This window comes from Hemicordylus capensis, chromosome 4 (assembly GCF_027244095.1).
Source record: "Hemicordylus capensis ecotype Gifberg chromosome 4, rHemCap1.1.pri, whole genome shotgun sequence".
Classification (NCBI taxonomy): domain Eukaryota; kingdom Metazoa; phylum Chordata; class Lepidosauria; order Squamata; family Cordylidae; genus Hemicordylus; species Hemicordylus capensis.
Genome location: NC_069660.1, coordinates 84,555,354 through 84,568,268, shown reverse-complemented (window position 1 = coordinate 84,568,268; position 12,915 = coordinate 84,555,354). Strand labels below are relative to the sequence as shown.

Here is a 12,915-nt window from a genome sequence, read left to right as displayed (position 1 = left end):
AGACAAACTTTGGCTGGGTTCAGACATAATACAAAACCATTATTAAAACATGGCTTAGCCTTGCTAGTATGAACCTTGGGTATACAATCCCCTCTTCCCTTTGCACAGAAAGAGAGGAAAGTTGCTGCTTTCATTCCTGGTTTAAAACAAGCTGTGATTGGTCATAGCATCTAAACCCCAAAAATAATTGTTTGTTCTACATAAGAACAGCTGTGCTGCATCAGGCCCAAGGCCCATCCATTATCCTGTTTCATACAGTGGCCCACCAGATGCCTCTGGGAAGCCCACAGGCAAGAGCTGAGGACATGCTCTCTCTTCTGCTGTTGCTCCCCTGCAACTGGTATTTAGAGGCATCTTGCCTCTTAGGCTGGAGGTGGACTATAGCCCTCAGACTAATAGCCATTGATAGGCCTGTCCTCCATTAATTTATCTAAGCCTTTCTTAAAGCCATCCAGGCTGGTGGCTGTCATCATATCTTGTGGCAGAGAATTCCATAGGTTAATTATGCATTCTGTTAAAAGGTACTTCTTTTTGTTGGTCCTACATTTCTTGGCAGTTTCATGAGATGACCCCTGGTTCTAGGGTTATGTGAGAGGGAGAAAAATTTCCCTCCACACCATGCATAACTTTATCGACCTCTATCATGTCACTCCTCAGTTGTTGTTTTTCTAAACTACAAAGCCCCAGGAATTTACCTCATAAGGAAGGTAGTGACAGTTTAATCTAATCACAATTTGTGATTAGTATCCTGGTCTGATATCTTGGTTTGTTCACAAACTATGGTTAGAGCAAACTGATTTGCCAGGTTCAGATGCAGTGACAAATCATAGTTTCTTTTACACAAGGAGCTGAAGCAGTTAATTTCCACCCCCAACTCCTTGTATGCAAAGGAAGAGGGAGAGCACAAGCTTAGCTATAAGTCTGCATCTGGCTTTAGACTTACAAAAGAAACCCATTCTCATCCAAATTTTGTATTTGTCCAGCTGCAATGCTTGGCTTTAACTTTGCATCTTCCAGCTGCAGTTACACAAGTCAGCCAGATACTTGCAATCCTTGGCTTATCTCATCTGCAAGCAGGAGTCAGGCCTGTTTTGAAGGATATTAAGGTCTGCCCCCACTTTTCATGTTTCAGCTTCCCATACTCTTGTTGGAGAGAAGCGTGGGTTCTCCGACAGCAATGGGTCTTCATCCAACCCTCACACCCACAGTTCCATTGTGTGTATGTTTGGACCTTTAAGGCATGCAAGTTTGAAAGTGGGGAAATAAGTTGAAACAGTGATGAAGAGAAACAAAGCATAGGTTTCAATTTATGGAGAATGAATATTGGGATAATTTCTAGGATAGGGAACTCCCCCTCCCTGAACACACAGAATGTGTTCACCAGTCCATCAGATGAACACCAGTCCATCCACTGTGCTCTGGGAACAGAGAGGAAGAGATAGAGAACAAGAAAAAACACAGTCTCCTCTTCACAGGCAGGCCCAAAAAGCAATGCTGGGGGAATCTCACCTTCAAGGATTCTGGCATGCATTTTGGCAGTCTCCTGTCTTGATGGCTTTAGCAAAGAAACCAGTCCTTTCAGGACCGCTGGCCGTACATCATAGGTCATGAGGTCCTTGATCAGTTGAATTGCTGCGGAGAAGGAAGATGCCAACATGAATGCCACCTCCTACTACAGGTTAACTATGGTACCTGTCACTTAGTGCGACCCTCAGTAAGTACAAGGCTTAGTATTTGAGAGATATAGCAACCTCCTCTGCTCTGGAGCTACTGGATCCAAAGGCAATCCAGAGCATTAAAATGATAGGATAGTCTCCAGCTGCTTATCTGGGAGACAGAATAGTGAGTTGGTTTTGGGATACTAGCGTGACCTCACTGATGGCATTTGAGAATGAGATGCTTCTGCTCTGTCTTTGTGCAGTCTTGTGGAGATGAAGAATTAAAAGCAATTTGCACACTAGCAACTACTGAGTAATAAGGAGACATAGCTTTTGACAAATGCGTACTGGCTTCTTGGAGATCCCACCCTTGGTTTGCAGTCTACTTCTCATTCCTTTTGCCATGTAAAGTGTTTGCAGCTTATTTGCTGGAAAGTGGTATATAATGTTCTTGATAATAATGATGATAGGAAAAACTGCTTTAAGATACCCACATTTGTTGAACTGAAAAATCTTTAAAATATACTGTATAAAGTAGGGGATGATAAGCACTGGTGTTGTCAGTCAAGCAAAGTTATTTCCACAGTCATCCGTTGCCAACCATGGTTTTACCAACATCGGTTTTGAGTATATGTGAATAGGAAACTGTGACAGGTCTTGCCAACCGTGACCTGAGTATCTGCGTTTGGTGAGGGTATTTTAGTGATTTTGGAGGGGTTTCAGCAATTTTGGGGGTTTTAGAGGTTCGATCTGCTCATTCCTTTTGATGACCCTTGCTGAACCTGCTGTCCCTTGCTAATTTAAAATGTCTTTGAGTGATTTTGGGAGGTTAAAAATGTCTAAAGGTTTGATCTGTTCATTCTTTTTGGTGACTCTTAGCAATATTACAGGAATTTTTGAGATCTTTAGCAATTTTTTTTGTATCCCCCCCCTTATTTTTAGGTCTTTTTGTGGCCATGGTTCCCCTAACCCCGTTTTCCATATATTTTAATGCTTCGCACACCACAAGATTTGCCAGAACAGAACCCTAGCAGTTGGAAAGGGATGACTGTATTTTATATGGTTGAAATGCATACAGGCTAAACAGTTTTGGAGAATAATTGTTAATTCTATCAATGAGGTGCTGCATGCACAAATGCCAATGATTTCCTTGGTTTTTCTCTTGAACAACATAAAGGATTATAACAAACTACACTGCATTTTACCAATTTAATCTTGAATAGAGCAGGACTTTCATTCTTGCTGTGAATCTTACTTTATATCCTCTTCTGAGTATACCCAACAGTTTGAAAGGTGATTTAGAAATTTGACAGTGGCAGCAAGGGATGAGGTGGGGTGGGGAAATCTTACCTTCATATTGCACCTCCAAATGCATAGAGCGAAGCACACTCAGCACAGACTCTACGATGTTCGGATGAGCTTTCCCCACAATTGTCTGGCAAAGTAAAGGAACAAGGGGGATTATCCCCTAGACTTGATTCTGTAAATGTCATGTATCTCGCCCCGCACTTGGCAAACACTGAAGCAAGGTTTGCTTGAAATCAAGGTCATAACCACAAGATCACAAGGAGGACCCTGGCTACAAAACCTTCAGATCCAGAGTGGTCCAGTAAATAATAGGCTATATATTATAGATAACAGATCTTCAACTTAGAGATCTGACTCCAAATCTCTTTTCAACTGTGGATTGCTTCTAACCTTGAAGAAGTTAGTATTTTAGGAACATTTTATACTAGTGTGCGCGCGCAGTATATAATGTGTGAGGAAGGCAAATTAGTTTTGGAAGAATAATGTGCAAGACAGATGCATTTAGCTGTGTAGCATTCCTTACTGAATGTACATCTTTCAGAACATATATTGGCTTCCTATAATGTGTAAGAACTGTCTTCAATCTCAATTTTCAAGCTGAAAAGCAGAAATAACAATGAACAATTACAGTCGAGGTTCACAGCCTTGAGTCACCAGATGTTCTTGGGACAATAACTTCAGTCATCCCCAGCCACAATGACCTTTGGCCGTTGTGGGTAGGGATGGTGAAAGCTGTAGTCCAACAACATCTGGGAACCTAAGGTTGAGAACCCTTGAATTACAGAATGGTTGAGAGGGTAAATGAAATAAAGACTGAAAGCATCAGGTACATTAGAAAAGGGTTTATACATGATAAATAAATTTCCCTAGCAAGGATTTTTCACACAGGTGTTATAGCTGAAACCACAGTGATTCCAGTATGCTTTGTGATGGCCAGGAATCATGCATAGATTTTCATTTTTTTAAAAAGGCTCAACGGTTCTTAATGTTAGTAAATTCCACATAGCCTGAACAGTCGCTCAACAGAACTTTGCCAGATGTGGTCTAACTCCAGGGGCGTATCTAGGTTGAGGCAGGCAGGGCACGTGCCCCGGGCTCCACTTGAAGGAGGGGGCATCATTTTTTAAATTATTATTTTTTAAATGGCCGCTGAAAACAAAATGGCCACTGTGCATGCTCAAATGGCCTCTGTGAGGCCCTAAGCCATGCCAGGCCTTGCAGAGGCCATTTGAGCATGCACAGCAGTCATTTTGTTTTCAGTGGCCATTAAAAAAAAATAAATTTAAAAATGGCCCATCGCACATGCTCAAATGGTCCCTGCAAGGCCCTAGATGCCAGTGGGGAGAGGGGGAACCTTTGCAGAACCCCATGGCCTTTAGGAAGCCCCCTGAAGGGGCCACAGGTAATTTATTTTAATTTAATATAATATAAGTAACTGTACAAATATTCAGATTGGCACTATGCACAGAGAATCAGGGCTTGTGAATACTGAGCTGAAGCTTATGAGCTAGGATTGTATTCATTTGCTCTTACTTTGCTTCTTGTGATAAGTGAGTTAAATGTGATGACTTAATAATATGGCTATTAGTGGTGAGTTTGTCTTTGGATCAGTGTGAAATCCTTAGTATTAAGGCCCACTGGGAGTTTCTTGCTCTCTTTCTCTCATTTTAACTGTCTTTCTGAAATACTAGAATATATTCCAAGTAGTGACACAGTTTACTCTGCATATCCTTTAATTATTTTCGGAGTATTAGGGAAAAGTCAAATTATCCATTTATTTTTAAAACTTATGTAATAGTGATGCTACAATGCACAGTAGAGAATTAGACAGGCACTTCTGTTTAGTATTCCAAGTACACCTCCACATAGTATTTGGGTATTTCATGAGCTCCAGCATACTGAAATTTGTAGTTTTCCAGCATTTTTTGGTCTGGCTACGTCCACTGCTAAATAGTTTTTGAAATATTAAAAGATTAACGAGCTTGACTTGTATTTTTCAGCTGATATTATGGTAAAGTTATCTGAAAGATGGGTGTCAGATGTTTGGACAGGGGGTGCAATTTCATTGCTTGCCCTAGGCGCTATTTTCCCTAGATATGCCTCTGTCTAACTCTTACAATAAGGGAAGTCGCATACTATGTCAACCAGCATGGTGGGACTTATTAATTTTATTTGGTACATCTGCACTTCACCTTTCCCCTTGAAAGTTCAGAGATGTGTTTTATTCTCACCACAATCCTGTGATGTACAAAAGGCTGAAAGATCTCCTCTGGGGGCTGGGGGGTTATAGCAGTAGGTGCTTCAATTATTAAGAACATAGATGGGCATGTAGACCTGCCTGCCTGGTGTGAAGATTGCAGACATCACCTGACATTTAGATAGTGCTGGGGAGGAGTCAGTGGTCATGATAGACATTTGTAATTGGTACTAATGAGACTTGTAAATGTAGTTGGGCAATTCTAGAAGCCAAATTTAGATTGCTAGGTAGGATACTGAAGTCCTTCAAGGTAGCATTCTCAGATATGTTATCTGTTTCATGTGCAAGGACAGCTGTCTAGAATGGCAGTGTTGAGGGTTCTCAGTGAATGGATGGGGCTGTACAGTTGGGCAGTGGGTTTTGATTTGTTAGACACACACTGGGAAATATTCTGGGACAAACTGAGCCTGTACAAAAGGGATGGGCTTCCCTTGAACTGCAATGGAACCAAACTGCTTGCACTTAATATTTGAAGATATTTAAATTTTGAAGAGCAGTTTTAAAATTTACCCCTTTGGGGAAGCTGGCAGAAGCTGGGAAGCATCCAGCTCAGCAAAAATCATCCCTAAGGAATGAGGCTGTAAATGTTGTAGATCACCCAAAATGAGATTGGATACCATTTGGAAATAAGCACATAGGAGGATATGACAGCTGGTCAAAGAGAGCAAAAGGCCATAGGGGAGAAGGCACATACCAATGGTATTCTGAAAGGTAATACATAAGTGTTTAGATGCAAATGCTAAATGCCTCCAAACCAAGATGGGAGAGTTGGAGTATTCGACTACAAACAAGGACACAGATATAGTGAGCATAACAGAAACCTGTTGTATTGGAGAGAACCAAGGGGGTATGGTTATTACTGGAAACAAACTCTATAGAGAAGACAGAGAAGGACACATTGGGGGCAGGGGCGTAACAAGGCTGGAGTGGGCCCAGAGACAAAATTTTAAAATGGGCCCCTCGCTGATACACACACACTTCACAATATATAGTGCACTCACACTCACATCCCCATTATGCCAGCTTCTCTAGAAAACTCCAGTCCCTCGCTTTAACCCCATCCCTCCACCCTCCCATGGGGAAGAGCGCTCCCTGCTCAGAGTTGCTTCTGCAGACAAGGACTTTGCTGCATGCATGCCGACTTTGCTCCGAACTTGGGGTTGGCTTTTCCACTGCACCGAAGCTCTGCGGGTGTTGGGGAGTCATGTGACTTGCCTCTGGGGGGCCCCTCGAGGCGTGGGGGCCCCCAGGCAGCTGCCTCCCCTTGCCTAATGGTAGTTACATCCCTGATTGGGGGATAATGAAGCTTTAGGTAGTAATGCCAAGTCCAAGCATGCAGCTTCTATTGAGCATGGGGAGACAAGCATCCTCTGGCCACTGCAGCTCTGAGCATTTCTGGAAGAGACTCACCCCGCTTTCCCCCACATCTTTGGGCCCTCACACTTGTCCCCCTATGCTCATCACGGCTGGGTGTGCTCAGCGCTGTCCCTTTGCTTGTTGGACTCAGCACTTTGCTGCTCAAAACAAGGCGGAGAAAGAACACATTCGCTCCAACCCCCAATTGCGCAGGAGTGAAGTGCCAAGTCCAACTGGCAAATGGGCAGTGTGCCCGTCTTGCACTGTGGCCATGCCCCCTTGTGATGATGTCATTCACAGGGGGTGTGATGGCATGCTCCAGGGCAGGGGGCTGCCAGTCAAGCTTGCCCCTTGGCTACCAGTGAGTTCCCTACACCCCTGGCCAGGTTCAAACAAAAATATTACTAGAGACATGCTATTGCCATCCTGATCAAGAAGCTGAGGGCAGTCTTGAGTTGGAGAAATAAATCGGGGAGGCATCTAAGATGCAAGTGTTATAATAATTAATGACTTCAATTACCCTCACACAGACTGGGAAAATTCATATTCAGGTCTTGACAATTCCTAGATACCATAAATGACTGTGCTTTAGAGCAGTTAGTCATGGAACCAACCAACCAGAGAGGTGGCTACCCTGGACTTAATCTTAAATGGTGACTAGGACTTGGTGCGAGATGTAAGTATTGTAGAACCAACAGGGACCAGTGACCATTGTGCTATCAATTTCAACATATAAGAAAATATAAAATTGCCAAAGAAGTCCAACACAGACACATTTGACTTCAAAAGAGGAAACACCTAAAAATGGGGGAAACTAAAGATAAGGCAACTGAAAGGGAAATTAAGAGAATAAAATATCTCCAGAAAACATGAAGATTTCCTATTTATAATAATAATAATAATAATTATTATTATTATTATTATTATTAACATTTATAAACCACCCCATCCAGAGGCTCTGGGCGGTGTACAACAACTTTTAAAAAGACATAAAAACATAGTGCTAAAAACAATATAAAAACAATTTAAAAACAATTAAAACCATTTAAAACCAATTAAAATACTTAAAACAAAACAAAACAACACTTTACAAGCCTGGGAAGGCCAGGCCAAGCAAATAAGTTTGTAGGGCTCCCTTAAAGGCCGACAGTGAGCCTAAACTGCCGATATCTGCCAGGAGTGCATTCCATAGACCAGGAGCAGCTACAGAAAAGGCCCGGTTCCAAGTCACCACCAGATGTACTAGTGGTAACTGGAGACGGACCTCTCCAGATGACCTCAACGAGCGATGGGGATCATACCGAAGAAGGCACTCTCTAAGGTAGCCCAGACCCAAGCCATTCAGGGCTTTAAAGGTAATAACCAGCACTTTGTATTTTGCCCTGAAACATATCGGCAGCCAATGCAGCTGTTTTAAGACAGGCATAGTATGGTCTCTCTGGGTTACCCCAGAGACCAATCTGGCTGCCTCATTTTGAACTAACTGAAGTTTCCAAAATTATTATTATTATTATTATTTTATTTTATTTTATTTTATTTTATTTTATTTTATTTTATTTTATTTTATTTTATTTTATTTTATTTTATTTTATTTTTACATTTATATCCCGCTCTTCCTCCAAGGAGCCCAGAGCGGTGTACTACATACTTGAGTTTCTCTTTCACAACAACCCTGTGAAGTAGGTTAGGCTGAGAGAGAAGTGACTGGCCCAGAGTCACCCAGCTAGTTTCATGGCTGAATGGGGATTTGAACCTCTGTTGCCAGATTTGGCTTTTTAAAAGCCAAATTTTGGGTTACGGCCCATTTGACTCACGAGTATACCCCTGAGGTTCTCCCCGGTCCTAGTCCAGCACTCTAACCACTACACCACGTTGGCTCTATGAAATATGTACAAAGGCAGCCCTATTTAGAACACATTGCAGTAGTTGAGCCTGGAGGTTACCAGCTGATGCACCACTGTTTTGAGATCATTTTCTTCAAGGAATGGCCACAGCTGTCAAATCAGCCAAAGCTGATAGAAAGCGCTCCTCACCATAGCCTCTACCTGAGATACCATGGTGAGGTCTGGATCCAAGAGCACTCCCAAGCTGTGTACCTGTTCCTTCTGGGGGAGTAACCCTATCCAGCACAGGAGGATCTAACTTATCCCTCAGATCCTGAGTCCCTACAAAGAGCACCTCCGTCTTGCTTGGATTCAGCTTCAATTTGTTATCCCTCATCCAGCTCATTACTGCCTGTAAGCAGGCATTTAGGGAGTTAATGCCATTTATTTATTTATTCGATTTCTATACCGCCCTTCCAAAAATGGCTCAGGGCGGTTCACACAGAGAAATAACAAATAAATAAAATAAACAACATGGATCCCTGTCCCCAAAGGGCTCACAATCTAAAAAGAAACATAGGACAGACACCAGCAACAGTCACTGGAAGTACTGTGCTGGGGTTGGATAGGGCCATTTCCTGATGATGATGATGATGATGAGGAGGAGGAGGAGGAGGAGTAGGGTGGCATCAGCATACTGATAACACCCTGCACCAAATCTCCTGATGACCTCACCAAGCAGTTTCATGTAAATATTAAAAAGTATTGGTGACAGAATGGCGCCCTGAGGGACTCCATACAGTATAATAGCTCCATTTTAAAGAGGAACTGTCACCAAGCTCCACCATCTGGAATCTGCCTGAGAGATAGGAGCGGAACCACTGCAAAGCAGTGCCTCCTATCCCCAATTCCTCCAGGCGATCCAGAAGGATACCATGGTTGATGGTATCGAACACTGCCAAGAGATCCAAAAGAACCAACAGAGTTACACTCCCTCTGTCGATTCCCCGGTAAAGGTCATCCATCAGGCCGACCAAGGCAGACTCAACCCCATAGCCCGCTCTAAAGCCAGTTTGAAATGGGTCTAGATAATCGGTTTTCTCCAAAAAACCCTGGAGCTGGTTAGCCACCACTCTCTCAACCACCTTGCCAAACCATGGGAGATTGGAGACCGGCCTATAACTATCCATCACAGAGGGATCTAGGGAAGGCTTCTTAAGCAGTGGTCTAATCATTGCCTCCTTCAAACAAAGAGGCATCCTACCCTCCCTCAGCAATTAGTTAATAATAGTAACTAAGCCATCCTCAACAATCTCCCTGCTAGATAGAAGCAGCCAAGTTGGGCAAGGATCCAGAGAACAAGTGGTAGGCCGCACCACTCCAAGCAGCTTGTCCACGTTATCAGGCATCACAGATTGAAACTGATCCAATCTAATACTGCAAGAGGGGTTGCTGGACATCACCTTAATAGACTCTGCAGAAACAATGGAGTCCAAGTCGGCCCGAATACAGGAGATTTTATCTGCAAAGAACCCATTAAAAGCATCACAGCAGAACAAAGTCCCTGGGAATTGGTTTGTATTGGAAGGAGCCTGAATCAAACTCCTCACAACCAGAGACAGCTCTGCCGTACGCAAACCCGCAGAAGCAACGCACGCAGACCAAAATTGGTTTTTTGCCACACGCACCGCCTCTGCATAAACCTTCAAATGGGCTCTATGCTGTGTCCTGTCACATTCAAGCCGAGTTCTCCTCCACTTGCGCTCCAGTTGCCTACCTTGCTGCTTCAGACCCCGTAACTCCTCTGTATACCAAGAGGCCACTTTTAAAGCAGATTGGAAGGGAGTGATCATGTCTACTGCCCTGGTGAGTTCTCTGTTCCAGGTTCCCACCAGGGCATCGACAGAATCACTGGCAGGACCAACATCAAAACCCTCCAAGTCTTTTTGGAATCCTATTGGCTCCAACAGCTGTCTTGGGCGGACCATTTTAATAGGTTCTCCACCAATGAAGGGCTGGATTGTGGTTGTGAAACCAGCCTTAACCAGGTAGTGGTCCGTCCATGACAATGGAGAAACCACAGGATCCCCCAGCCACGGAACACCCTCCTGATCCAAACAAAAGACCAAATCGAGTGTGTGGCCGGCAACATGAGTTGGTCCTGAAACTAGTTGGGATAGGCCCCTACTTGTCATGGCCGCTATGAACTCCTGAGCCACACCAGACAAGTCAGCCTCACAATGGATATCGAAGTCACCCAGAACCAAAAGTCTGGGTGACTCCAACACCAACTCCAAGACCAGCTCCATCAGCTCAGTTAGGGAGTCAGTTGGGCAGTGGGGTAGATGGTACACCAACAGAATCCCCAATCTATCCCTAGTTGTCAGCCTCAGAAAGACACACTCAGTGTAAGTCAACTGTCTCACAGGGGCCCTGGTAAGGGGAATGGTATCCTTATGGACCACAGCCACTCCACCCCCCACCCCACCCACATCCCCTAGCCTGCTCCACAACAGAGTAACCTGGTAGAAGAAGCTGGGCCCAAACTGGGCCACTCACCTCCCCCATCCAGGTCTCAGTTATACAAGCCAGGTCGGCTCCCTCATCCATGATCAAGTCATTGATGATTTCGGTCTTATTCTGAACCAACCTGGCATTGCAAAGGAGCAAGGCTAGGTTCTGTGGGAAGTTGGAACTGCTCCCTGAGGCCAGAGAGCTGACAGGGCAGCCGGAAGTGGAAACAGTTACTAAATTACTGGTTTCCCTTCCCCTGTAACGGCCAGCTGCTCTGCCAACGCCAATTCTTCTGTTCCCCACCACAACAGTAAGAGCTGCCCCAGAGCCACTGGACACACACCCAGCATCATTCTGCCCAAGAGAACCCAAACACATGACAACAAAAGGCCTGGCACAACCCAATAAAAGGGAGGACTAACAACATTCAACCCAGACCTCCAACCCCACCTTATAACTCCCCCCCAGACCCCAGTCCCACACCGAAAGCCCGGCACCAAAGTCATTAAACCATCATCATATGACAAATAGGAAAGAAGGCCAGAGGATACCAGCATGGCTAGTTAAGGAAGCTATAAAAAGGCAAGCAGGCATCCTTCAGAAACTGGAAGTCCTGACCAAATGAGGAGAACAAAAAAAGAACACAAATTCTGGCAAAATACATTTAAGATGACAACAAGAGATACAAAAAAGGAATTTGAGAAATGTATGGCTAAAGGCATAAAAGTGAACAACAAACACTTTAGAAATACATCAGATGCAGAAAACCAGCCAAGGAGGTAGTTGGACCACTAGGATGGTTAGCTTAACATCTGTTCCAAGTAAATTGGTAGAAAACATAATTAAAGATAAAAGTATTAAACATATAGAACAAGCCTTGCTGAATAAGAACCATGACTTCTGAAAAAGTCCTGTCTCATTAAGCTTTTAGAGTTTGTTCAGTGTTAACCACCTTGAGATTGTTTTAATGAAAGGCAGTATATAAATTTAACAAAACAGGCATGTGGATAGAGGTGATCCAGTTGATACTGTGTACTTGGACTTCCAAACATCTTTTGACAGAAGTCCCTCATCAAAGAGGATAACATTAGCAGTCATGGGATAAGAGGACAGTTTTTTTTATGGACAGGTAACTGGTTAAAGAACAGGAAAGAGAGTAGGAATAAATTGACAATTTTCACAATGGAAGTAAGTAAGAAGTGTGGTTCTCCAAGGGGACCAGTGCTTTTCAACTTGTTCATAAATGATCTGGAGTTAGGGGTAAGTAGAGAGGTGGTTAAGTTTGCAGATGGTATCAGGGTGGTGAAAACCAAAACAGATTGGGAAGAACTCCAAAAGGATCTCTCCAAACTGGGTGAATGGGCAACAAAATGGCAATGTGGTTCAGTGTAAATAAATGTAAAGTAATGCGTGTTGGGGGGAAATAGAGCATTGGTTCACTCACTATAAAGGCTTCTTCTTGCTGCTGCATCCAAGGATGTCTCAGTTTGGGTTATATTTCTCCACGTGGCTCAAAGGCAGGACTATGCAAATTAAGTTGAAGCCTTTAAGAGCCAGGGGAGCATAGCCCCACCCAATTTTTTTAAGGCCAAGAGGCGAAGATTACTTCGAAGATAAACGTTGATCAGTAAATATAGAACAAGCGGAACCACAAACCATGACAAAAAACAAACCCCAGAGTGTCAGGAACAACTGGTGGACAGTCTGAAAAAATAACTCTCAAAAGGTGCCCTAGATAAAAGGAGATGCGGCTGCAGAAGAGAGGATCGAGACGTCTTTGGATGCAGCAGCAAGAAGAAGCCTTCACGGTGAGTGAACCAATGCTCCATTCTCTGCTGCTGCAATCCAAGGACGTCTCAATGTGGGGAAATACCATAGCCCTCAGCCCCAACTACGGAGAAAGCACCCCCACCTACTCCAGAGGAAACACCAGCTGGAGAACCCATCTCCCAAAAGCTGCTTGGGCGGAGGTGAAGGAGTCCAATTCATATTGTCTGGT

General features: G+C 43.8%; 1 protein-coding gene across 7 annotated transcripts in view; it reads right to left on the bottom strand.

Moving 5' to 3' along the window:
• Window positions 1-12,915, bottom strand: part of ARMH1 (armadillo like helical domain containing 1) — a 45,466-nt gene that overhangs the window by 18,183 nt on the left and 14,368 nt on the right. For all 7 annotated transcript variants that reach the window (XR_008305845.1, XM_053244333.1, XM_053244332.1 and 4 more), the window contains 2 exons: window positions 3,009-3,093; window positions 1,510-1,632 (listed from right to left, as the gene is read on the bottom strand). Coding sequence is in view for 6 of the 7 variants with exons in the window: in XM_053244333.1 (XP_053100308.1) it covers window positions 1,510-1,632; window positions 3,009-3,093 (208 nt within the window). In the remaining variant the exon portion in view is untranslated. The remainder of the gene's footprint in view (window positions 1-1,509; window positions 1,633-3,008; window positions 3,094-12,915) is intronic.